Here is a 25,378-nt window from a genome sequence, read left to right on the forward strand (position 1 = left end):
TCTGGAAAATGTATTTAAAAATTGATTTAACGTTGAACCATGTTAAATGTTTTAATTTCCAAGCAATGCGATGCCCACCAAAACATCAATTAGACCCGGCAATCAGGCAGGGATATTGGCTTCTGTTGAGGGATTCATTTATTTCAGCTCCGCTAAATATCTGAGAAGGAGAAATCCAATGCTGCCCGGAGTGCCGAGGAAGGGAAAGTGAGCCAGAGGAGAAGCCAGATCAGAGGCCGGCTAAAAGGGCGCCTCTCCCTGCACCCCCTCCCTCCGGCAGCCCTCTGGAAGGTCCTCCGGCTATTGACAACAGACACCCCTCTTTCCCAGAGCCTGCCTCCAGACTGGGACAGGAGAGGCTGAACCGGGGCGAATGGCCCCCCGCTGAGGACACCCGGCAGCTTTAGAACCTGCAAGATCATTTTTAAGTTATTCTTCCTTTGGAGGCTTTTCCATTTCAAGGCCCCGGGTCTCTCTGCCCCAGGGGAGGCCATGGGCTGTAGGAAGTGCCCTCCGTAGACCTCTCCTCACCTGGCCGGCTGCGGGGGCGGGGCAGGTCCAGCTCAGCCCTCACCACGCAATCCTGGGCAGCAGAACCAGCAGAGGGCAGCCGAGCCCAAGACCCCGGGAGGCGGAGGCTCCTGAAAGGAAGTGCCAGGCGAGAGCGGAGGTGAGGTCTCGGTGCCCACACGGGTGCACCCGCCGCACCTTCCCACCGCAGACCACTCGGTCTCGTCAACCTCAGGCTGGCTGGACATTAAATGGGAATTATGACCCCAAAGTGAGTGGAGGGGCAGGAGTGAGAATTAAGTGAGTGTGCCAATCGGTGTGTGCAGAGATGCCTTAGCCACCGGAGTCACCTGGAAGGTGCACATTCCAAATTAAAAATGCAAATTCCAGGCTCCTTCCCGCCGGCGCTGATGCAGCAAGTCTGAGCCAGATTCTGTAGTCAAGCGCAGCTCCCGGGGGTATCAGAAAACAAAGCAATTTATGAAGGCCTGGTCCCCAGGATGGGTTCACCCAGCGTCAACCCTACTCAGGCCAGACCGGTGAAGGAAGGAGAAGGGAATTAGGATCTAGGACCTTCGGGGACACATTTTTAAAGAGTCCTTTCCACTTTCCCACATGCTGGTTGGAAGGAAAGCTGGCATGGCCTCTCTGCAGGGAATGTGGCAGTGCCCAGCAAACAACAAATGCGGGTGCCCTCTGACCGAGTAATCCCACTTTGAAGTGTTTATCCTGCAGACATAATTGGAACAGATGCAAATTAAACAATGCCTTCCCTGCGGCACCATTTCTAACAGCCCCTGGTGGCACAAGGGGTTAAGATGCAACCTATGAAGCTATCCGCAGCCACTGCGGCACAGGTTTGATCCCCAGCCAGGGAGCTACCCACATGGTGCAGCAGACCTCTCCCGACTTGCCCGCGGCTCCCCTCAGCAGTGTATTTCCTTCAGTCTGCCTGTTCTGCCCACTCTGTCTCTGGTGAATCCTCTCACTCCCCTCCCCGCACCTCTGGTCTGTACCCCAGTTCTTGTGTGCATAAATAAACAGATAATTTAAAAAAAAATAGAAACAATTGAAATGTCCACACACAGAGACTTGGTTACAGATGTTTATGGTGGAGCCAGAAAACCAACAATTCGTAGCTCCTATGTAGAGATACAGCACTGTCCCCAGGGCAGATCATTACATGAGAAATGAAAGGGATAGAATGAGTGTGTCAGCTTTCATAAAAGTGCAGAGACCCTGTGGATGTGCACAGAACATCTCTGGACACACCAGAACCTGGTCACCCAGGTGGCCTCTGGAGAAGAAACTGCATGTCTCGGAGAAGGGGACCTTCCTCTGCATACTTCTTCAGACTCGGCCTGTCTTGAAGCATGTGCATCGCCTATTGCGTGTCTTACAGAACATACACAAAACACTCTACCATTGAAAAATACTTTTTCAGTGTATGCCTGTTATAGTCCAGTGAAAACCCCAAAAGGCAATCATAACAAATCAAAGGACACAGTTCCCGTGTGCCAGGGCCACTCCAGGCCCTTGTGGCGGAAGAAACGGCCCCTGATTTGCCATCCCCGGGGAGGCTGGGGTGGAACCGGGGCTCTCCAGTCAGGAACCGTGTCGTGGAGCCTTCAGTTCTTCGCTCTCTGGGTCTCTGCATACCTGCTCCTCTACCTGGCCTCCCTCCACCTGGCTGAGGCCACCTTCTCCCCAGCTTGGCTGCCTCTCCCACACGTGCCCTCGCATGGCCATCTGCAGCTATGCCCCCCCCCCACCCCGTAAGGGAAGCTCAGGGAGGACCTAGGACACATCTGGTTTGTTCACTGCCACTGCCATGTCCCCAGAGCCGAGCATCCTGCTCAGTGCAGAGCTAGTGCTCACTCCAGACGGGAGTCCAAAAAGGTGGGAGAGCAGGGAAGAAAGAGAGCCAGGAGGGGGGACGTGGGAAACAAAGCCCTGTCCTCCCCGCTTCAGCTCAGCCAGAGTTCCCCTGTCTTATCAGATTTGAAATTATTTTGTTCACTTACAAGAGGACCTTCCCTGTCCCGGTCACCCCAGAATTGTCAGCCCCACTGGAAGCTTAGCACGCAGGTCTGTGCCCAAACATACCCGCTGAATTTATTCATGAGCACTGGACAGTGCGCAGGCGGAGGGTGCAAAGGAGCCGCTGAAATGAGCTCCGTCCTGAGAAATTGCGGCTCCGTGGGGTCTGGGAGGGGTCTGCCTACCTGCAGGCTGCTAAAACCTCCCCCAGGTGACCTCACACACAGCAGGAGTTGAGAATCATTTATAAATGCTTGCTTGGGGGTGGGGGTGGGGGTGTGTTTTTTTCCTGAGTGAGAATCCCCAATGCCTGTCAGAAACTCCTCCCTGAATCTTAGCAACCTTCCCGCCCAGGCTCGGCACAGGGGTGGGGCCCAGGGGGGCGGCTGCCCCACTCACCCCGGGTTGAAGGCGAAGAGGGCGTCCGGGCGGGGCTGCTGCTCGGGGGCGCGTCGAGCCAGGCGCGGGTCTTGGCGCCATCTAGCGCCCATTGGAGGCTCTGCAGCTGCAGCGCGCTGAGCTGCCGGCGCTGGGCGGGGGTCACGGCGGCTGCGTTCTCGGGGCCCAGGGACGCGACCTGCTCCGCGGACAGCTCCTGCAGGGGGTGGGGGGCAAGGGCGGAGCGCTCAGGGGCGCCCAACTCGGGGCTCCTCAAACCTGGGTCGTCCATCAGGGCCCCGCACAACTTTGACGTGGTGCCTATGGACCACCTGTGCTCAGTTTAAGAACTTTTCCTTAAATTAGATCACATTAAAGGAGACTTGAAAAGGAAGTCATGATTTTTCTCACTGTGTAGCTTAATGTTTAATGCAATGCAAGGTACCCCCTGTGCTCCAAGCTCCCCATTGAGGAAACACTGGTGTGGAGGAGAAAACACAGGTGCTAAGAATTCATCTTCTGTGCAGACTCTGATCCTGTGGTGTGACCGCCATGGAAAAGCGAAACCTTAGTATGTCTGCGGTGGGAACTGGGTGCAGGAAATCCTCTTGCACACTATGCCTTTGAGGACCCTCAAGTGTTTTCTGAAGTCACTTGGGTATGGAATGCAATGGGCCAGCAGAATTCTGCATTTATAGGACATCCTCTAAAGTCATCCTGCTTATTATTTTCAGCAGGATTCTGAAAAGGGGGGTTATGCTTCCTTATTCCTTCCTCTTCTCTACTGTCTGGGGACATGCCTCCTTGGAGTCATGTCATTCTCTTGCTTAAACCTTTCCTTGCATCCTCTCAGGACACACAGCAAGCCCCAAATGTGACAACAAGGTCTTCTAGGTCCTACTCACTTCTCCAGCCACACCTCCCAGGTATTCTTCCTTCCAGGACAGTGAGCACCCACACATGTGGCCCCAGAAGGCAGCACCTTTCCATGCATGTCCCTCCCCCAGAACACTGTTGCCCCTTCTCCACCTAGTTAACCTGTCCTGCATGATTTAGTATCATCTCCCTCTCACCACACATGCACGTACACACACACACACACACACACACACATACACACAGGGTTTGGGTGTTCTTTCATGCTCACACTTTACATCTACCATTAACAGAGTCTAGTATAAAAAAATTATCTGGTTTTCCAATATTGTTGACTCACAATCCACAGGCCAGATTGAATCTCTAGGCCTACTGCACTGGGTTTCAAAACATAACTTTAAAGTGCTTGCCAACATTTAATTATCAAGAGATTTCACATGGAAATGGGGGATTCTGGCTGCTTCTTTAACAAAAAAAAAAAAAAAAAAAAAGAATATCCAGCAGTACTGGCCCCACATTGTCACACCGTACTAATGTGCCAGAGATGAGAAGCAGCCTCTCCATTCTCCATTTAGGCAGTTCACCTCGGTCCCTACCCAGCCCATTTCACTCCTTTGTGTTTGCTTCCAGGCTCCTGAAGGCACCACGCTAGACCCCTTCACTGCTCATCCCCAGGTACAGCTAACCTGGATCCAACCACAACATAGGGGGGGTCAATAGGCTTTTCTGGAATAAACACCTGAACAAGGAAACAGCCAAAACTGCACTGCAAACAAGACTAGAAGGTACTCAGCAAAATGCCAGCATCCGGGACAAGTTGACTGTCCCACATATTGCAGCCCCGAGGGGAAGCTAATGGTCTTTAGGACTGTCTACTAAAGCAGATTTTGCACCTGTGCTGGGTTAGGAGCTGTCTTTGGTACTGAAGTGATTCAAAGTCTATCACCCTAAAAAAGTGCCAATAAAGTGGCATCGTGGGTGTTTGTCTGGCCTTATTTAGGTGTCTTATCCATTTGCAGTAGACAGAAAGTGTTCCCAAGTCACCCAGGAAGCAAGAAAACCACGGTGATCCCTCATTAGAGCAAGCCTGTTACCACTGAACATCTCCTAATTTTGTACATGGACAGGAAACAAGGACCGCACTGGAGACCCTGCTTGCCTAATGGATCCAAGTCCACCATCTCAATTTTTTTCCACAGTAGTTTATCACCTGTCCTAGTGTGGTTTTCTTGATACTTTTATGTAAATCAACCAGAATATTTTCACTTAAATTTATTTTAAAAGAAAATGTATATAGGTCTACAATTCTAAAATTCTCTCCCCAAAAATTTAAAAACCCAAAGTTTTTTTCCAAAGTTTAAGACAAACTTATTCCCTAGAAAAACCTGACCTGAACTGATGTGAGTCCATTTATTGTCTCTATTTACTCTAATTAGTGTGACTGTCACACATCTTCACAGAAATATTAACTGTTTGCTTACAAGGTGCTACCCTAGACACTGCTGGGGGTGTTCAGTTACATACTGTAGATTCACAGTGATCTTATAAAATCTGGAAAATTCTGAATTCTGAAATAGATCTTATCCCAAAACGTTTTGGATAGAATATAAACCTGTCGTATCATCGTAAATAGGAAATCAATACCACTTGTTATGAAGGGAAGCCAACCATAAAAATAAATACAACAAAAATATAAATTTAAATTTAATTTAAAAATTTAAAAACTACAATTATCTTGCAACCCATCCATTGCTGTGTGCAATTCTCTTCTAGCCCTGTCAGCAGAAGCCTGGTTGCCAGCCCCTAAAATGCTGGGCCTGCCATCTGCTTCCCTGTGTGATCTGAAATGGGGTCAAGATCCCATTCTCCTTGAGGAACTGAGTACCTACTTTGAATATCTCATCAGGAAGGCATTTGATTGCTGATGGCTGGAAATATGGCATCAAATCCTTGTCGAGTATTCGGAGCTCTTCCTTAGTTAATCCAGCTGGGGAGAAAAAGGAATCACAAGGGTTTAGTTCAAGTCTTCAGAATTCTGCTTGTTTTATTAATGGTGCTGCATAATGTACAGATCAGTATGTTCTAGGCAAACATCATTCCTTACAGAAGGCCCTGAAAATCGCACTGGGGAATCAAGTTGCTTAATCAACTCAAGAAAAATAAAATGTGGGTCACATAAGTCCTGATTGGTCTCCTACACTGAAATGTATACCCAGAAGGAACTTTGCATTATGCAATTTCAGACTGTGTATAAACCTATTTAGGAGTCGATTAAATCACATCCTCAACCACTTTAGTGTACACAAGAACCACCAAGAGAGTGTGTTTAAAAGTAGATTCGAAGACCCCACCTTCTGCAACTTTAAGTCATGAAGTCTAGGTTCTGCTGTAACTATAGGTGTTCAACCTACATGCAAGGAGCTCTATCATTTCTTTTTGTTGGAAAGGGAGAAAACAAGGTGCCTCTTACCTGCAATGGTCCCGAGTTCCTGCAAGACAGAGCTGGACCAGTCAGTGGGATCCCCAAAAACAACTTCCGCCTTCCTCTTAAACTCAGCCAAGACGTGGGTGCTGCAGAGCAGGGTGCCAATTCTGGCTACCACCACCCTGGTTAAAAGGGAGGGATATAGTATGATTATAAAATAAGTGATCAATCATTTGCCATTTGCACACTAGCGTTTAGGTTACCTGAATTCTGAGATCTTTATCAGTGAGATTTCAGTGATGTTCATAGCACACAGGATTGCACCAAGTCCTACTAAGTGGAAGCTCTTCAAGTCCTGGATACTATAGCCTGAATCCTCCAGGAACCCTCGCAGAATAGATCTAGACTGTAAAAAATGAGGGAGGGTAGGAGATGAGCTATGCAGACATGATGAAGACCCCAGAGGATAACTGAGCTATTGCAGTACCTGACTGATGTCCCAGGCCACTCCTCTCCATGCACCCCACACTCCAAACCACCCTAGCCACTGCCCCCAGGTGCTGCTTCCAGTGAGTATGTCCCCTGGTCTTTGGAGGTGTCTTTAGGCAGTGGAAGTTCTAGTGCCCTTCACCTTCACATGAAAGGAATGTGAGTCCCGTGTCTGTGTCTGCTGGTTTGTTTCCTTCAGTTACACATGACCTTCAGAGTTTGGGCGCTGAAGTTCTGCATCTAAACTCTTCCAGCATCTGCTTCCACAATTACCTGACAAAACCTTGTAATTTTCTGCTTTTTCGTCTTTGCTCAAATCAGCCCTTCCATCCGATGTGGGCTTCCTTCCTCCCCACCAGTTAAAATATAACCTGCCTTTTATTGGGGGCATTCAGGTTAAATGTCATCTTCTTCATAAAGTCCTGTTTCCGTCAAAATGACTTTTTCTTTCTCTGCAGACCTACAGAAATAATGGCTCCTACAGAAGTGAGTTTGCCCCCACCCCCACCCCAACTCTTCAATTGCAGAGAGTGATACATAAATATTTTGGTGTTGAAAACCACAAGGATCTCTTCACTGAGTTCTTACTTAAGGGGGTTGGTGCAGAAGGTCCCTTAGTCCTATCACAGTGGCCACTCGTGGCTCTCCCGGAGAGCCAGCCTTCCCACATTCTTACTTCATGTGGCTCTTGGAATCGCCTACAATCTGAGCTCTAGGGAAGGAACTGAACGATCAAGTCATCTCTTAGACTTCAGGGATCGCTTCTAGATTAGGCATCTGATCCAGGCAAAGCCAAGCATGGACTTTGGCTTAAACAATCAAAAGGGAAGATCTTTCTTCATTCTGGACTGAAACTTGGAAGGATAAACTTGCTCTCAATGATTACAAAGCTCACGGACACAACGGAGAAACTCAGTACCACCGTGTTTAGACTTCAATATCCTTTACCAAATAAGAGTGTGCATCCAAAATAACACCTTGTATTTACTGAATGCCTACTGTGTGCCAGCACTGTTTCGACCACTTGACACATACTATTTCATCTAATTCTTGTAACAACCCTACAAAGTAAGCACTAATATTATTCCTATTTTACAAGTGAGGAAACTGAGCACAGAGAGGTAAAGTAACTACACCAAGGTTACACAGCTAAGTGTAACTTTGTGTCTGGGATTAAAACCCAGACACTCTGACTCCTGAACTGCTACTCTTTGCCAATGAAGATGTCTGGATATAGAGGAAAGATGAAGATTCAAGTTAGCTTCTGAACTTCTCTTCTTATGTTTTCCTAATCAGGTTTCAGTAGTTCACTCATGGCAATTTGTGCTCCCCAACTATCAGACATGCCCATTTTAAAATGAAAGTGCAAAAATACAATTCAAATAGAATTACTTTGAAGATGCGGTATTAAATCGTCCTTGCCGCTGGAACCTGGAAAATGCAAGCTCAGCCTGCAAAGTGATAAGGCTAGATACATTTCCTTGAATGTCTGGACAGTGTGTATGTAATGATTTCAAGACAATTAATACCAACACTTTTAGGCAATATTAACCTCTGAAAAAATGAATAGCTGTAAGATTTCAATCTTTCTGTACATCCCTCTGGCTTCAATAATAGTTTTTCCCCCCTTATATTGGTTTTTAAGTTGAACTATCTGTTAATGTAGTTCTGCCAGCTATGACTATTAATCCAGAAACATGCATTTAAGGGTTTGATTGGGAGCTAAAGTTGAGGAACTGACTGCAAATGATATATGCAAATGTTAGGTTTTCATATCCTCTTCAAACATATTGATAAGTCTCACAGCCATCCATAGGAATTAAAATTGGTGTAAAGGGAAAGATACCCTCCAGCTTCTAAGTTGGTTATATTTTTTCTGCTTTCTTCCAGACTATGAATAGCATGATGCTAATATTGGGAGGTGACATTGTACTTCGAAAAACCAGTCAAAACCAGTTTTAGAATCACAGAACCCTGGGATTACAGAATGTCAGAGTGGAAGGATACTCGCATTGCTGAGTCCAACCTCTCATCTTGCAAATGAGAAACTGTTAAACTCCCAAAGCGAAGGAGCATCATAATGATGGTGGTGGTACTGATGATGGTGATGGTGAGGGTGGTGGTGGTGGTAACATGACAAAGATGATGACTACAGCAATGACAATGAAAGGAACAATAATTAAATTGTATTGGTATGAAGCATGCCCAAAATGTTTTACAGGTAATAATTTATCTAATCCTCATGACCAGGACCTCCAAGTTGCCCAGCTCCACAGGGACAAATTTCACACTGTATTCTGTTTGCAGGGTGTCACCCAGAGTTGTGTGACAAGGCAATACTGATTACAAAAAGGCTCATGAAAGTAGGGGACATGACCTAGCTTTTGCCTTCCCAGCAACCCCTCTCCCTTTGTTTGATACCATCACCCTTTTCCTTTGGCAAACCACCCTGTATTTACATCCTTTTACTGCTATCACAAATGAACATGCTCTCTGTGCCTTATAACAACACAAATGTATTCTCTTACAATTCTGGAGGTCATACGTTCTGAAACAGGTGAACAGGATGTGTCTCTTTGGGGGTGGGTCTATAAAGAATTCATCTCCTTGCCTTTTCTAGCTTCTGGAGGCTGCCTGCATTCTGTGGCTCACAGCCCCACCCTCCATCTTCAAACCCCACAGCACAGCACCTTCAAATCCCTCTCAGTCCCTCTACTTCCATTGTCACATCGCCTTTTATATCGGCAACCTTCCTGCCTCCCTCTTATAAGGACCCTTGTGGTTTCATTGGGTCCACCAAGATAATTTCCCTTCCTCAAGATACTCAATCATATCTGCAAAGTCCCTTTTTGCCTCAAAAGGTAATATAATCCCAGGTTTAAGAGATTAGCATGTAGACATTTTGGGGGTCTTTATACAGTCTATCCCATGACCAGTCCCCACTCTTGGTCCATATGGTCAGTGCAGAGACTCCACTGCCTGGTGCATGCCTGCCTGCACAAATGACAGATTTGCCCCAACCAGAGTGACTGTTCCGGGGTAAGCAATTACATGTTTGAGTCAATGCTGGGACTTTTTCAAAAATTAATGAGAAAGGGACACTTTTTATGAAGTTACTAATTAGATAATATGTATGCCTAGTGCTGAAAATGACCACTGAGAGAGAGCTGCCTGAGAATAAAGATGACACAGAGCAGCTAAGACACCCTTTCTGGCAATACAGTCACGAATTGCTTAGCAATGGGGCCATCGTCTGAGAAATATGTCCTTAGGAGACTTCAAATCTCCTGCAAATAAGGAAGAAAATATGAACTTGCAAGTAAGAGAAAAAAACAGTCAGTAAAAACAAATTCAGAAATGAAAGTGAGGATGGAATTAGTATAAAGATTTAAAAACAGCTATTATAACTACTATAAATATGTTCAAAACTGAAGCAGAACTGGAGTATTTAAAATCTCCTGCAACAGCAACCAACCTGTTCTGAGGTCCATTCTGTTTGCTGGCTTAGGGAAGCCACAGTGTCAATGGAACTGAGATCCAGCTGCTCCAATTCACTCTCATTAAGAGCCAGAGCAATGCGCCCCAAGGAGATGATATGATGTTCTCTCCAGTAAGAAGGCAGGTCCCAAGCCTATAGATGAAATCAAAGAGCCAAGTGAGAGGAAATATTAGTGACAGTAATTGAAACTGACATAGGCTAAATGTCCTTAATATATAAAGTTCACTTATAAATCAATAATAAAACTACATATTTTTTTTTAGAAATATCATTGGCTTTTTTTTTCCCCCACAAAGATTTATTTATTTATTTATACATACAAGCACTGGGTACAGTCAGAAGCGTGGGAGGGTGAGAGAATTCACCAGAGCCAGAGCAGGGAGCAGAGCAGGCAGAGGGACCGAAGTACACTGCTGAGGGGAGCAGCGGGCGGCAGGAGAGGTCTGCGCGCCATGTGGGACCCTCCTCTGGTGGCTGGGGAGCAGCCGGGGATCGAACCGGCGCTGCAGAGGCTGCGGGCAGCTTCGCAACCCAGTGCTCAACCGCTGCGCCACCGGGGAGGCCCATTTTTTTTAAGTAGACAAAAGACATGAACAAGAAATTTGCAAAAAAAGAAGTAAGCATACATTTAAAAAGTTCACTCTTGGTCATAATTAAAGAAATGTACATGAACAACAATCAAAGAACACCATGTTGGCCAATCATATTAACCAGGAGTAAAACACTGATCATTTATAAGGTTGGAAAGACATGGGGTAAAGTTTACCTTCAATTGTAGATGTTGAGAACATAAATTCACATATGCATTTTAGAGAACAATCTTGCTATATGTATTAAAACATTTTAAAATATTTATACACTCTGCCCCAGAAATTCCATTGCTAGGAATTCAGCCTAAGTATATGATATGAATGTCCAAAGAAATATGAAAATGTACCTTGAGGCATTAAAAACATATAAACAACCTAAGGGTCTAACAATTAACTAAATAAGTAAGGACCAGCCTTGATTGAACTATTACATGGCTATTTAAAATCCTGATATTTTTTCCTCATATAGAAAATACGCATTGCATATTGTTGGATGTAGAAAGCAAGCAATTGCATAGTAGGTGAAAATGATGTTATTTTTGTTCCATGTATACATGAGTACATATGACATACACGTGTGAGATATATAAATACATTTTATACACATATGTAGAAGTGGGTTGCTTCTGGTGAATATACCAAAATATTTTCTGGGTGAAAGATTACAATTGCTTTTCTTCTTCACTTTTTTAAGACATTTTACAATAAATTTGCATTATTTATATAAATAATAAAACTATAACTATTTTAAGGAATATAATGCCTTAACCCCAGGAGGCTAGATATTCCAAACTATTGGAACAGCTATAACTAGTCACTCAGAGGGACATTTTTTAAAATGGCGACCTACTTTCAGTTTTCTCTTTACTCATTTCTGCTGTTTTTCAGACAGTTTTGCAACAGGTTCTGAAAAAATCCTGCTGCCGGCAGCAGCTGGGGTTCTGGAAGTAAAGGAAAACACAGAATTCCTGGACACCATCTCTGTCAGAGGTGCCAAACATCCAAAGAATTTGGTTTCTTCAATGCCAACTAAACGCCAGAACATGTCTCATGCTGTTCTCCACTGCAGCCCTAACAGGAAGGAACTAGAAATCTCCCCATTTCTCAGATTCAGAGATCACAGCAGGGGCACCGAGCTGATGCTGTGAAATTTTAACAAGTGAAACCCTGAGGAGGGCAATGCACAAGTGCTGTGACTGTTACGTGGTTGCTGGCTTGGTTTTTCCCAGTCAAATGCTGCCTCCCTGAGGTGGGCTTCACCTGGACTGCCTGCTCCTTCAGGGTCAGCAGCTGAGCCCGGCTGAAGCCCCTCACGGCCCCCAGCAGCTCCACGTTCCTGATGAACGTATCTTCCTCCATGCAGAGCAAGTCCGCGGGGGCCCAGCAGACATTGGCTTCCGCCAACTTGAAGATGTCATCAGAAGAGGGGGCCAGGACTCCGCGGCAGCCTGCAGAAACGGGAGGTGCAGGGGAGGAATGGAGAAAAGAGAATTTCAGGAATGGTGAGTCTGTTTCTACATTGAAATGAAACGAGTAACGTTCTCCACTTGGATTTATTGACGAAAGAAGGTGTAGTTCGAAATGGAGAGCAGGGGCTTGGGGGCTTTGGGTTCCACTCCTGCCATTTCTTGCTCATTGCCTGGTACTAAAATCGTGGAAATGCCAACTTTTTTGCACAGCCACGTGCACACAGTAGGAGCTTTGCAAGTGGACCACAAATGGCCTTGAAGGCAGTAGGAGCAGCCAGTGAACAACTCTGGCTTCAGATTCAAATTCCAAACCCCTCTTTTCCTCATCTATAAGCCGTCTGCCCTGGCCCCTAAGATCGGCTTCCTGAATGTGTCTCCAAAAACAGTTGGTGTTAAGATCTCCAGGGCAACTGTTGATTGGAAGGGTCAAGGGAGGACAGCGAAGCAGGCCATTCAGGACAGGCAGGGCCAGAGGTCTCTGCACTCATCATCAAGGCCCTCAAGAAACTGCCAAGAGACAGAAGGAAGCAGAAAAACATGGAAATCATTATTTTGGTGAGATTGTCAACACAGCCTGACAGATGCAGCACCTGTCTTTAACCAGAGAACTCTCTAGAACCCTTAAAGAGATTCTAGGGACTGCTCAATCGGTGGGCCACCACCCTTAAGACAGCATAGGTGACATCAGCAGTGCTGTATTACAAAGAAAATGTTTCAGTTAAGGATCATTTTGGGGGAAAAATGTATTTGTTTCAGGAAAGCAAGCACAGACTGCCAACAATTATTATTACAACGATGGCATCTGACTCACTTTCCTCCTCCTGCCTCCACCTGCGTCATAGGTACACAACACCTAATGTTTAGCAAGCATTTCCTACATACCAGGCACTGTTCTGAATATGCTTGCAGGTTTAAACCCATCAATCTGTTATAGGACAGGGAGAGGGGCAGCCCAAAACCCCTGGTAGCAGAGGACAGGGAGAGGGGCAGCCCAAAACCCCGCAAACCTGCCTATTCTAAATGGGTTCTGCCATCCGCCGCATCAACACAAAACATAGGAGACTTTAATGGGAAGGAACTTTAATAAAACTAGGAAACAACACAGGTAAGGCAAAGAATCTAGTTTCTAAATCAAGCACCCAAAGTTATCCATCCCCTCGTGGGTAAAAGTCCATCCATATGGGATCGGCCCAGAGCAAGGCCCCAAAGCCTGCCACAAGTCTAAAGCATCTTCCAGTGGGGACCCACAGAAAAGGGTCACAAACAACCGGACAAGCCCGGAAGGAAAAGAGCAAAATCAACATCAAGATAAAAGCTGCCATTGTCACCTCCCCACGGGTCTCACCCACATCCGTGTCACCCAGTCCACGACCAAAAGACAAGCGCAGTTTCTTCACGTGTCTCTAGGCTCCACGCGCCTCCTCCAGGTCTCCTGGCTCCATCCTGCTTCCTTCCTCAGTCTCTTCCTGCAGCTTCTTCTCTTCCTGCTCAGCTCCACCCTCCCTTGGGTGGGGCAGGGAACCTCCCCCTTTCCTGGGGACCACCCTGTTGCAAATCCTCACAATAATCTAATCAGGTAGGGGCCTTCATTATCCCCAATTTACAGAGGACAGAAACAGAAACTTACCCAAAGCCACTCAGCCAGCAAACAGCAGACCCAAAGTTGAAATCCAGCCAGCCTGACCCCAGCCCTGCAATGCTTAGGCCACACAGCCATTTGGCCCCCAAATTTAAAGATTTCAATTGTTTTGAAATGTCTGTTGTATGTGTTCACCCACTAAACCTGCTAGCCTGGGTAAGGAGTCAAGGAGGGCAGGGTGTGATTCCAAATCACTTCACAAAGGTGGGGTCTTGGATCTATAGATTCTTGCCATTTTATTGCCTTGCAAACATTTCTCCCAGCCCCCTCACAAGGAGGCTTGTTGCAGACACTCAGTCAAAACGCGGATACCCCAAGAATCCTCACCGGGGCTGGGGTCCAAGCGGGTGCTCTCCTCACTGTTGTTCCGAACAGATTCAAAGACAGCCCAGAGGAATTCTCGGGGGAGCAGATGCCCGGCCATCTTGCTCACTGTTTGTTGAAGGATATCAGGAAACTGTGAAGGGGGAGATAAAAGCGGAGGAGCAAATAATAATTAAAACCCCATTAAACACAGATTTAAATCAGAGTTTAAACGGTAACACTACTTACCCTTTCGGTTTTATTCCTTCCTAGCAGCTTCCCAGGTCAATATCATCCCTAGACCAACCAGCCTAGTCTCTAGAATCATATAAAATGATACCAAACCTCAATAATAACCCAGTAAATATTCAATTACCTAAGTTATTCATAAATTTTTCACTCATCAGATTTTCAAAAATAAAAACAAAGTAATACCTGGTGCTGGTCAAGATACAGAATTACACACACTTAGTTTCCTGTGGGACCATTTCCTGTTGCATTATTTCAGGGTAGTCTGATAATATCTTTTTTTTTAAGATTTATTTATTTATTTGTTTGTTTATACAAGCACTGGGTTCAGTCAGAAGCGCGGGAGAATGAAAAGATTCACCAGAGACAGAGCGGGGAACAGAACAGGCAGACTGACGAAATACACTGCTGAGGGGAGCAGCAGGCGCAGCAGGAGAGGTCTGCACACCATGAGGGACCCTCGCTGGTGGCTGGGGATCAAACCGGCGCTGCAGAGGCTGCGGGCAGCTTCGCAGCCCAGCGCTCAACTGCTGCGCTACCAGGGGAGGTCCTGATAATATCTATTTTTAACAATGTGCGTCCACCCCTTTCTGTCCTGGTATTATATTTAAATGTTATTAAACGTTGTATTTATCATAAAAAGGAGAAAGAGAAGGTTATCTCTGGATTCTGGCTGAAGACTAGCAGTAAGGAGGCTCTTGGTTGCCTTGGAGAAGATGCCATTCCTCGTTTAGAATAAAGCATTTGCCAAGACTTGGGATGTTATCTGTCAACCTGTCTGTGAGTCCAGAGAATTGACCAACTGCCCCATAGAGCTGTGCATGCCTTTGTCCCAGCTCAAACAGAGAAAGTACCTTCAGGTTCTATTGGTCCTCTTTCCTGTCTAATCTTCAAAATCTGACTCACTCTCTCAGCCAGAAGAGCCCCATACTGGCTGCAGGTGATAAGCAACTGGGAAATCGACAGATACACCAGGGTCACCCCAGAGATTTCATCTGTCCATTTTAGAATCTCCCCCATGACTGTCCTGTGCAGGAGAGCCAAGAGCAACTGCTCTAAGAAAGTGGCTGACTTTCAAAAAGCCAAGTGTCCAGTGGAGTGAATGGTATTTTCCATTTTGTGTCTTTAGATACAAGAACATGTATAAGGCCGAGGAGGATTTTTCAGAAGAGAGGAGAGAGGATCCGAAACAGCCTTGCCTCGGAGTCAGGCTGAGGACCTAGAAATGTGGGGTGAAGGCAGACTCATTTTCATCCTGCAGTCTTGAGGAGAGTTGGGATTTTTTAAACCAATAACATGTTTTACTTGTTTTATTAAACATTTCATGCATTAGAACAAAAAGCATAGAGAATAATGCAACAAAATACACACACACCCACAGCCCAGCTTAAGAAATAAAACATCACACGTATAATTGGAAGATCCTCCCCACATCACCTCCCTCCTTCCCCAGAAGTAACTGTCACCCTGAATTTGATTATATTTGATCATCACCCATTCTCATGCATTTTTAAACATCTCTTACATAACAGGATTATTTTTTTTGCAGGTGCTTAAAATTAATTTAACTAGTATTTCTTTATCTACTTAGTATCCTACTATACACATCCACTTACAACTCACTTTTATTTTACCCTATATTGTGTTTTGGAGAGAAGACATTTGTCATTTCAAAAGCTGAGCTGATTTTTTTTAATGGTAAGTATATAACATTTTTGTCTCTGCTGCTGATACCACACATCTGGACACCTGGAGGATGGCTTTTTCCTTGACTGGACACTGGAATGTGGACTGGGCATGTGTGACCCTGTATGATGGTGCCAAGTGTTCATATCTTGTCAAGCGAACATGACAACATGTTGTCTTTGCCTGTGTGAGTACAGGGATGAGGCATGGGCATGTGTTCTGTGGCCGACCTGACTCTCGTTCTGCCCGCAGTCACTCCTTCTCACCCTCCATGTACATGGAGGAGACAGCTCCTGCCCCAGGGAGGCTGGGCCTGGTCATGTGACTTGCTGTGGACAATGGAAAGTGACAGTGTGCCACCGTCCAGCCCGGACCTTAAGAACTGCTCTTTGCACTCCCTTTTCTGGAGTTTTGGACCTTCCCTTGAGAAGGACAAATTTCAGGGAGCCCCAGGCCCAAAAGGCAAACTCCCAAAGCAGAACTGTCCCGGTGACCCTGAGAACAGAGTGGCAGCTAAATGACAGCCCCCAGGTGTGCGTGCATCTGCCAGGAGGCCACGTGAAAGACCCAGAATTCACTTAGCTGATGCTTCACTCTCTCTTGCTGAAGTGGAGCGAGAAGCGAGAAACGTCTGAGCCTTTGAGGCAGGGAGGAAGTTTCCAGGGGAAAAAAAAACTGGCAGCAAACCCAATGGAGTATAACTGACCACACTTTCTCTCCCTTTCAAATTCCTTCGACCTTCTAACAATAGACCCCAAAAGTACCTTTGTGGCAATAGAGCTTAAGTCATCCCCAGAGAAAAGGACTAGAAAGGGTCCCAAGTCCTTCGTGGTCTCAGCTGTCCAGTTCTGGGGGAGTCTAAGAAGAGATAATAAGCGGTAAATTGAAAGACTGTTCTGTGACCCTTGTCCCCCAGCACCCTCTTCTTTCAGAAAAAGACGATCTCTTATCTAGAGAGGCTGTCAATCACCTCGTCCCACTTCCTTCTCTAAGAAAATGGGCTTCTGATCCAGGCTGACCGATCAGAGGCATCTCTATGCATTTTGATAGAACTAGTAGAGGAAATCTTCCTTCTGGTATCGCTAACAGTTAGGAGGATATTAGAAGCTTTTCCTATCTCCAAGGAGAGAAAATAAAGACTTCATTAAGGAACACAGAGGAACAATCCTGATGATATAATTTGAGCCTCTGGATCCAGCCATGCCTGAAGTCCATTAAGCTCCATTTCTGAACTCAACAAATTCCCATTTTTTAGCTTAAATTGAATCACAGAATTTGTCATTTATTTTGTAGTGTTTCCTTCCTCTGCTTCCTCAATAGAATAGTAATGATATATTTGTTCCCTTCAAATTGCCATAATAATCTTCTCTTGCAGCAGGATAAAATTTCCCTTTGAATTTCACAGGATAATAACAACACTGAGTCAGAATCCACTCTTGCTCTCACTTAGACCACAAATATCTCTAGGGAAGAACCTCACACTATACGGGGTGACATCTCTAAAGGAGGTTCTACTCAGTTACCAATGACAGCTCTTCTCTAGGGCCGAGGCAAACCACTCCTGGCCAAACAGCACAACTCCTTCCCTATTATCTCTTTGATTAAAAATATTATCCCAGTAGACAGTAAGCTCCATGAGGGCAGAGCCACTTCTCTTACTAACCACTATATCTTCAGTCCTACTTACAGCGATTGTCACATGCTCCTTACTAAGTGCCAGCACTGTTGCAAGTTCTTTATATGTTCTTTATATGTTTCAATTCATTTAATCATCACAGCAGCCCAGTGGGGCTATCACTGTCCCCATTTTACAGAGGCAAAAACTGACATGCAAAAAGCTGTTCTTTTTCTTCTGCCAGGTCACACAAACAGTAGATGATGGGAAATTTTAAACCCTAGGGGTCTGGGGACCAAGTCCATGCTCTTAAACTCTAACTAACAGTACAGTGCTTGGGATGCAGTCATCATTCCAAAAGGCACTGGTTGCCTTACCATTGACTAAGGGCAAGACCCTACTCAAATATCTGGTGTAACGTCAGAAAGCTCTTCCTGGGATAGAACAGCTTTACTTTCCCCCAGGGAGCCCTCACTCAGCCACAGCTGACAGTGCCTGCATTATCGTTGTTATTGTTTCATAATAATAATACCTCCTTTGCATGTGTAAAGTGCCATCTTCTCAAATTCTCCCCCTCTCCCCATGCTGAGATGTATTGGTGACAGCCACGTGAGGCCCTTGAACAGCTACTGTTGTTCTCACTTCAGAAAGGTCACACTTCCAGAATAACTGCGTCTTCCCTCACCCTAAACTAGAGAGTCTGTTCTGTTACCAATGAGAGCAGGAGAGCCCAAGTGTATGCCCTTCCCAGCATGCCCCATACCCCCCCCCCAAAGCCAGGCCAGGCCCCTCCTCACCCGTGCTGCTCCAGAAGTCTGGACCTCACCGCAGCCTTCTGCTCCGAGCTGAGGTCTGGACAGTCTCTGAGGCTGTGCAGGGCTGTGGCCCAGGCCCTGGAGGACACTCCGTGGATGATGTCCGCTGGCAAGTGGCAGAGCAGGTTCCCCAAGATGTCCACGTCAAACTCATCAGCAATGGAATTATTCTGAAACCAACAAACAGAGCTGGTGGCAGGATGCAGCCAGTTCAAGATCTGGATCCCTTAAAAACACCAATGGCAGGGCCTCCCTGGTGGCGCAGCTGTTGAGCGCTGGGTTGCGAAGCTGCCCACAGCCTCTGCAGTGCCAGTTCGATCCCCGATCCCCGGTCAATGGGCAAGGGTCCCAGAGGGCACGCAGAACTCTCCTGCTGCCCTCTGCTCCCCTCAGCAGTGTACTTCGTCAGTCTGCCTGTTCTGTTCCCCGCTCTGGCTCTGGTGAATTCTATCACCCTCCTGTGCTTCTGACTGTACCCAGTGCTTGTATGAATAAATAAATAAATATTAAAAAAAAAAAAACACCAATGGCAAAGGCCCCCATCTGAATTGCTTCCCCTGCCATGTGGCTAGTAGAGAAGGCTGATTTTACCCCAGGGGAAGCAGGTCTCAGGAATCAGGGAGCGGGTGTGGAGCACTGAGTAGATGAGGCTTTCTGTCCTGAAGACACCCAGATCAACTATTAAAATAGTAGCACAAAAATGATAAAATGATAAGAACCACACCACTGAGTTCGTGTGGCCCTCGTAAGCCTTTAATGCTCTTTCTCAAAATGACACAAATAGCCACTGTTTACCGAGTGCTTACTATCCACCGGGTGCTTCTGTTAGTTTTTACAGTCTTCTCCATTCGGCTTCAGAGTAACTCTAAGAGGAAAGTCCTAACAGTCACTTTTGAAAGATAAAGAAACTGCCAGCAAGGGCCAAAGCGAGGACTAGGGACAGAGTCTGGCCTGTGAACCTTTGCACTGAGCAAGCCTCGCCTGCTCCAGCACTTGAGAACTCTCCTAGGAGGCATTACTGCTCCTGTTTTATGGATGAGGACACGGAGGCTCAAGCAGAAGTGACATGCCCATAGCCGCATATCCAACAACTGGCAGGGGCATTTCTAGAACCCAGTCTCTGTGTACTGTGCTCTTCCCGGCCCCCAGAGCACCCACTCTTCTTTCAGGCCCTGGGTGGGCAATCTCCAGAACCAGTGGCCATGACTGTCCCACCCTGTGGCTCTAGAACCAGCTGTGAGACCCACTGTCCAACTTCTGGCCATCTCGGCAGGCTCAAGATCCCTTGAGTATCCCAGAGATGGCCACAGACATCCAGAGGGGAAGGAACACTGGAAGTTTCCTTACCAGGCACTGCTGCACTTTCCTGAGGACCGAATTCTTCTTGTGGGGATCTAAGACTAAGGAGTCCAACTGCCTCTTGCCCAGGCTGATCAGAAAGGGCACACACTGCGAGTCTGGGACAGAAGCCAGGTAGCGGGCCCTGGAGAGAGATGGAGACGCAAGAAAGGAAATACCGGTTGCTCTGTATTTGCACCCAAATCAAGTCCACGTGCTCGAGAGCTTATCTCAGGGTGTTCTGTAAATGTGTGTTCTTCCCTGTGACGTTCTGGCTCTTTGGGGCAGGTTGCAAGCCTCCCATCCATCATGGTCCTCTTCTATGCCCAGTATCACTCATCAGAGAATGGAATCTCCATAACCAGATGTTGACTGGTAGACTGGTGAAGGGAAGATGAGGAGAAAGGAAAGAAAAGGTAGAAGAATAAAGAAACATAGAGGAGAGAGAATAAAATAGAAAGTGAGGAAGAAAGAGAAGGGCTCCCAATTCTATAATCACCAGTCCAGAACTCCCACTTCTAGGGTTCTTGACCACATAGTCTCAACAGGGGCAATATCGCCCCCAGGGGGAAGAAATTGGTATAGAGGGAGGAAAGGAGAGAAAAAAATCTTAGTTACAATAACTCAGACCCCTGAAATTCAACCCTACTCAACAAAATCTTTTTTTTTTAAGATTTATTTATTTATACAAGAACTGGGGTACAGGTCAGAGACGCGGGAGGGTGAGAGGATTCACCAGGGAGAGCGGGGAGCAAAACAGGCAGACGGACGGAAGACACTGCTGAGCGGAGCTGCGGGCGAGACAGGAGAGGTCTGCCACGCCATGTGGGTTTCTTCCTGGCCAGCTGGGAATCGAACCCGTGTTGCAGAGGCTGCGGACAGCTTCACAGCGCTGTGCTCAACCCGCTGCACCACCGGGGAGGCCCGCAACAAAATCTTAATCCTTGTAAGCACTCCCATTAGGAAGAAATGTTTCCTCCTTAGGGAGACAGTAATGAAGTGAAGGTAGAAAAAGGCTTCTGTATGCCCACATGACTTACTCCTCATTGACTGTTCCAAACTGAAACCCAAACTCAAAGATTCCTTTTTCCCTTGATCCCTAAATCCGTTCTTGCCTCTCCTTCCCTAGTACCACCTGTTTATTTCTTCATTCATTCATTCATTCAACAAACTTCTACAGAGCATCTATTATATGCCAGATACCATTCTGGGCACCAGCTACAACCATGAGGGGCAGATCCCTGCTCTCAGGATGTGTCCCTCCAAATGGGGGAAGAAACACAGCAGACAGTGAATTAAACACCTCATTTCTGAGAATGGCTCTTGGCTGGAGAATGGCTCTTTGAAGGGGACTGATATTAAAACAGTACTAAGACATGGATGAGTGGAATAAACAGCCATGCCAAGGTCCAGGTTAAAAATAAGCTCCTGGCTCTCTCCTTCCAGCCAGGCCCCTGCTGCACTGTCCTACGTGGGCAATGGTGACAATATTCCCAAAACAGATCAGAGAACTGAGCATAGATCACTAGTGAAAGATATCGGGGGTCACACAAACCCCCCCCACCCCGATTTGACCATGCCTCTTCTTTCTGTCCTGCCCGCTCCCAACTACTCCACAAATGCACAACAAACTTCCCCTGGTGCTTCACTGTGCCCACTCTGCCAGGCTCCACAGCCCCATGCCCCTGCCTGGAATGTCTATCTTGAACTCTTTAACTCATTCTTTGAGTTTTAGTTCAGTCTCCTCTGACACACCAGCCAGAAAGGGACATTTCTGTGCCCATTATACTTTCCCATGGTAACAGTACCTGACTTTCTTGGAGAATCACCCCCTTTACTTTAAGCCCTAGTGGCCTGGTGTGGAGCCCACTTCACTCCTGGCTTTAAGGGTGCAATAATGAACTAAACCAGCCAAAGATAGTCATTTTCCCAATCTCAGTAATTGGTGAAGGAGAACTAATCGACCCAATTTAGGCCAACAAAGTCAAACCCAGAACCTTCATGGGAAAGGATAGGAAAAGAAAATCTTTTTCCTTTTCCTGGATATGAAGCTAGAAGGTGTAACCTTTGATATGCCTGGAGCCATCAAAGAAAAATGTCTTGCCTGACAGAGAGGCTTATAGCAGAAACCTGGGCCAAGAAACAGACAGATAGATGATATCATTTGAGCCCCTGGATCCAGCCATGCCTGAAGCCCATCCCTAGATTTTTCAGTTACCTCAACCCAAATTGCCTTGCATCGACTAAAGCAGTTAGAATTAAGTTTCTGTCACTTTCAACCATATATCAACTTAATGCTAAATTGACTTCACACCTGTCTAGTCCCCTCCCTCTGAGACTGTAAGCTTTTAGAAGGGGAAAATAAAATTATCTCTGAAAACTAGTGTATAGTAAGCACTTGAATACTTTTTGAATGAATAAAGGCAGAAACAGCAAGAGAAAGGAGAGGGGAAAGAAAGAAAAGAAAATGGAAAGAAACAGTCTGGATCATGTTGGAAAAGCAGGGAGTCACCCAGGCCCAAGTGTCCACACATTCCACAAGAAATTGCAATGGCTCACATCAGCCCTGATGCCACTGGAATCTGGGCACAGCTGTGAGGCAGCCCAGAGAGGGCCTGCTTCATTAGCATTCATTCAGCCTTTGGTTTTAAAACAGAAGGAAACTCAGAAGAGTTTGTCTGAAGTACCTACGTGGGGCTCTGAATTTAAATCCTGGCTCTCGGGTGGGAAATGTATGGGGACTATAACCAAGATGAAAATGCATACATTGTGCAAAAATGAAAAATGATGTAAAAAATATATAAAATAAAATAATAATAAATCCTGGCTCTCACGGGCTTACTTGTCAAAGGCACTCTCCATTCTGTGTCTGGTTCAAGACCCTGTGCATGAGGGTCCACGCTGGCTCACCAATCTTACTGCTGAGCCAGAAAGAGGGGCCCTTGTTCACTTACGGGAGTGCGGCCAAGAGGAAGGGCGGCGTAGAGGACCTGGCAACTTCCCAGTATTTCCACGCCAAACAATTAACCTGGAAGATTAAAGCAGTTCTAGGAATTTAGTCCAATCGCAGTAAGAGCAAAGACAGATGTGCTTTCTTAGTGTCAAGCACGGCCCTACGTGCTTGATGTACATTTACTTATTTCATAAGCACCCAAAGGTGCAGGTACCTTTACTGCACCCAGTTTATGGATAAGAAAATTGAGGCAATAGCAAGATGAAGACAAAAATTTAGGTACAGGAAATTTAGGTGCATGAACATGAGATGTTAACTTAATTAAACAGGTTGGCCATTAAATGGGTATGGTTAGTTCATTCTAACTCATTCTTTCTCATTGCTTACACAAGTAAACCAAAATCTGAGCCTGTAAAATGCCTCAAGTTTATTAAATCAAAACGTTCAAGACAACCAATCACTACCAACTGAGCTTTAGGCTACAGCCAATCATACAATCTCCTTTCTTTGCTCCCGCACTTTCTCTGAGGAAGCACTCCCGACCACTTCCAGCTTGGTGCTGCCCGACTTCAAAAGACTTTTGCTCAAATAAATGCCTAACATGTTTAATATGCCTCAGTTTATCTCCTAACAGAGATATAACCTTAATGAACCCCAGTTTAGTATTGGTTAAGTAAATGTGGTCTATACATAAATGGAATACTATACAACAATTTTGTTTCAATAAGGTAGATTTATATATATTAACATGAACTTATGTTCACACCCTCTTATATATGTGTGTTACATAAAGTTAAACAAAACAATCTGTTTATTAAGAGCTCATTTGTCTCTTTTAAATTACAGATATCATACACATATTATTTTTAAAACTCTGAGTGTCAACAGCAAAAGTTTCCATGTAGTCACCTCTGGACCAGAGATTCTCAGCCCCAGCACTGTTGATGTTTGGGCCAGATAACTCTGCTGTGGGCCTGTCCTGCATGAGGGATACCAAAGCAGCCCCCCTGACCTCTACCCTCGATGTCAGTGGCATCTCCCCCAGCATGACCACAAAAAATGTGATAGATATAGCCAAGGGGTCTTCATGGAGAACCACTACTCTGGGATATGTGAAAAGTCAGCTATTGCCTCTGGTCTCCCCAAAGGGTTATAGGTCACCTAACTGTTTAGAAAACAAAGGCTTAAATGCAAAAAAAGAAAAAGGAAAGGAAAAGAAAAGAAAATGCTCTTAGAATATGGCTCCCTCCTGGCTACCCTGGAAAGGACCCAAAGGTAAGATGAGAGGATGATCTTCAGTCCCAGGAGAGCAGAATTATGACCGTGGAAAATGATATAGATAACTTACAACTGTATTTTAAGGTTCAAATCAGAGTATGGAATAAGCAATCTGTTGAACCTCTACCTGTAGAAACTTAGCTTTCTACAAAGGAACTTGAGAAGTCTTGACTCGATATTTGGCCCCGCATCATCACTTGCATCTGAACAATCCTGACATAAAGATCCTCCTACGGCAGTCCAGCCAGGCCGCTGGGGAAAGGAAAGAGGATGAGAAGCAGGAAAACACTGTCAGGTACCTGATATGGTGAAAGCAGCAAGAGGTTGTTCTCGAAATAGTGGAAATGGGCCAGAAAGGAGTCTGCACTCATGGAATCAATGTGGGAACACGTCACGCCTTTGACCAGCTGCCCGGTGCTGAAAAGCAAGACATGGGACCCGGGAGAAGAAGGCGGTCAGGAAGAGAAAGGACAGACGTGCAAGAGAAGGCAGACTGATCTGGCTCAGGCTGCAGGTGGGACTGTCCCACTCTCCCTCATGGGATGTTAGCTCCTGGCTGGAAAGGCCCCAAGGGGAGACGCATCAGCCCCTGGGGCCCAGGTGCCCTCTCCTACCTCAGGAGCTCCTCGGGCCTTCTCGTTGTCTTTGACAGCAACTCATACAGGAACAGGGCCTGAGGAAAGAGAGTCCCTGCTTACATGACGAGCACAGGGCTGTGCCCATCACCGTGAGGCTCTACCACAAAGGGACCATGGGGTCACATTTTACAGATGGGAAAATGGAGGCTGAGCAGGCTGTGTGACTTACCCAGGGCTCACAGTTGCTAAGTGGCAGAGCAAGGATTTGAACTGGTGTCTGAACAATGCCAGGCCCCTCACACTCGCACCACGCACTCACACAGGTGATTCTCTCTGCTCTCTATGAGGTGACTGAGGAGCGAAACCCCTGGGTGTCAGGGCTGGAGGTGAGCAAGTTTGCTTCCTGGGCTTCATGAAGCTGCTGACCAGTTCCAAACCCTCCCAAGCCCTATTTCCAAGCCCATCTGCTAGTTCTTAAACACAGACTCCCCTGGATAAATAGAGTAGACCAGGGTGAGCTGGAAAGTAGCAACAATAAAGCACCTCCTGCTGGCACGCACTCCCCTCAAAGCCTCCCAGATGGGCCCTCTAGAGCAGTGCCTAGCAGGCAGGGGTGTCGTTTGTTTTAAGGAACGTAATTTTACCAAA

General features: G+C 46.2%; 1 protein-coding gene across 2 annotated transcripts in view; it reads right to left on the minus strand.

Annotated features, from left to right (window-relative positions):
- Positions 1-570: 570 nt before the first annotated feature.
- OTOA (otoancorin) overlaps positions 571-25,378 on the minus strand; it is a 43,182-nt gene continuing 18,374 nt past the window's right edge. For both annotated transcript variants that reach the window (XM_037504557.1, XM_037504556.1), the window contains exons 15-28: positions 24,767-24,825; positions 24,452-24,569; positions 22,876-22,949; positions 19,931-20,066; positions 18,566-18,753; positions 16,918-17,011; positions 14,243-14,372; positions 12,068-12,255; positions 10,194-10,349; positions 6,493-6,635; positions 6,275-6,411; positions 5,694-5,791; positions 2,950-3,145; positions 571-641 (exon numbers count right to left, since the gene is read on the minus strand). In XM_037504557.1, coding sequence (XP_037360454.1) covers positions 571-641; positions 2,950-3,145; positions 5,694-5,791; positions 6,275-6,411; positions 6,493-6,635; positions 10,194-10,349; positions 12,068-12,255; positions 14,243-14,372; positions 16,918-17,011; positions 18,566-18,753; positions 19,931-20,066; positions 22,876-22,949; positions 24,452-24,569; positions 24,767-24,825 — 1,788 coding nt within the window. The remainder of the gene's footprint in view (positions 642-2,949; positions 3,146-5,693; positions 5,792-6,274; positions 6,412-6,492; positions 6,636-10,193; positions 10,350-12,067; positions 12,256-14,242; positions 14,373-16,917; positions 17,012-18,565; positions 18,754-19,930; positions 20,067-22,875; positions 22,950-24,451; positions 24,570-24,766; positions 24,826-25,378) is intronic.

This window comes from Talpa occidentalis, unplaced genomic scaffold, assembly GCF_014898055.3.
Source record: "Talpa occidentalis isolate TD23 unplaced genomic scaffold, MPIMG_talOcc4v2.1 talOcc4.12, whole genome shotgun sequence".
Classification (NCBI taxonomy): Eukaryota; Metazoa; Chordata; class Mammalia; order Eulipotyphla; family Talpidae; genus Talpa; species Talpa occidentalis.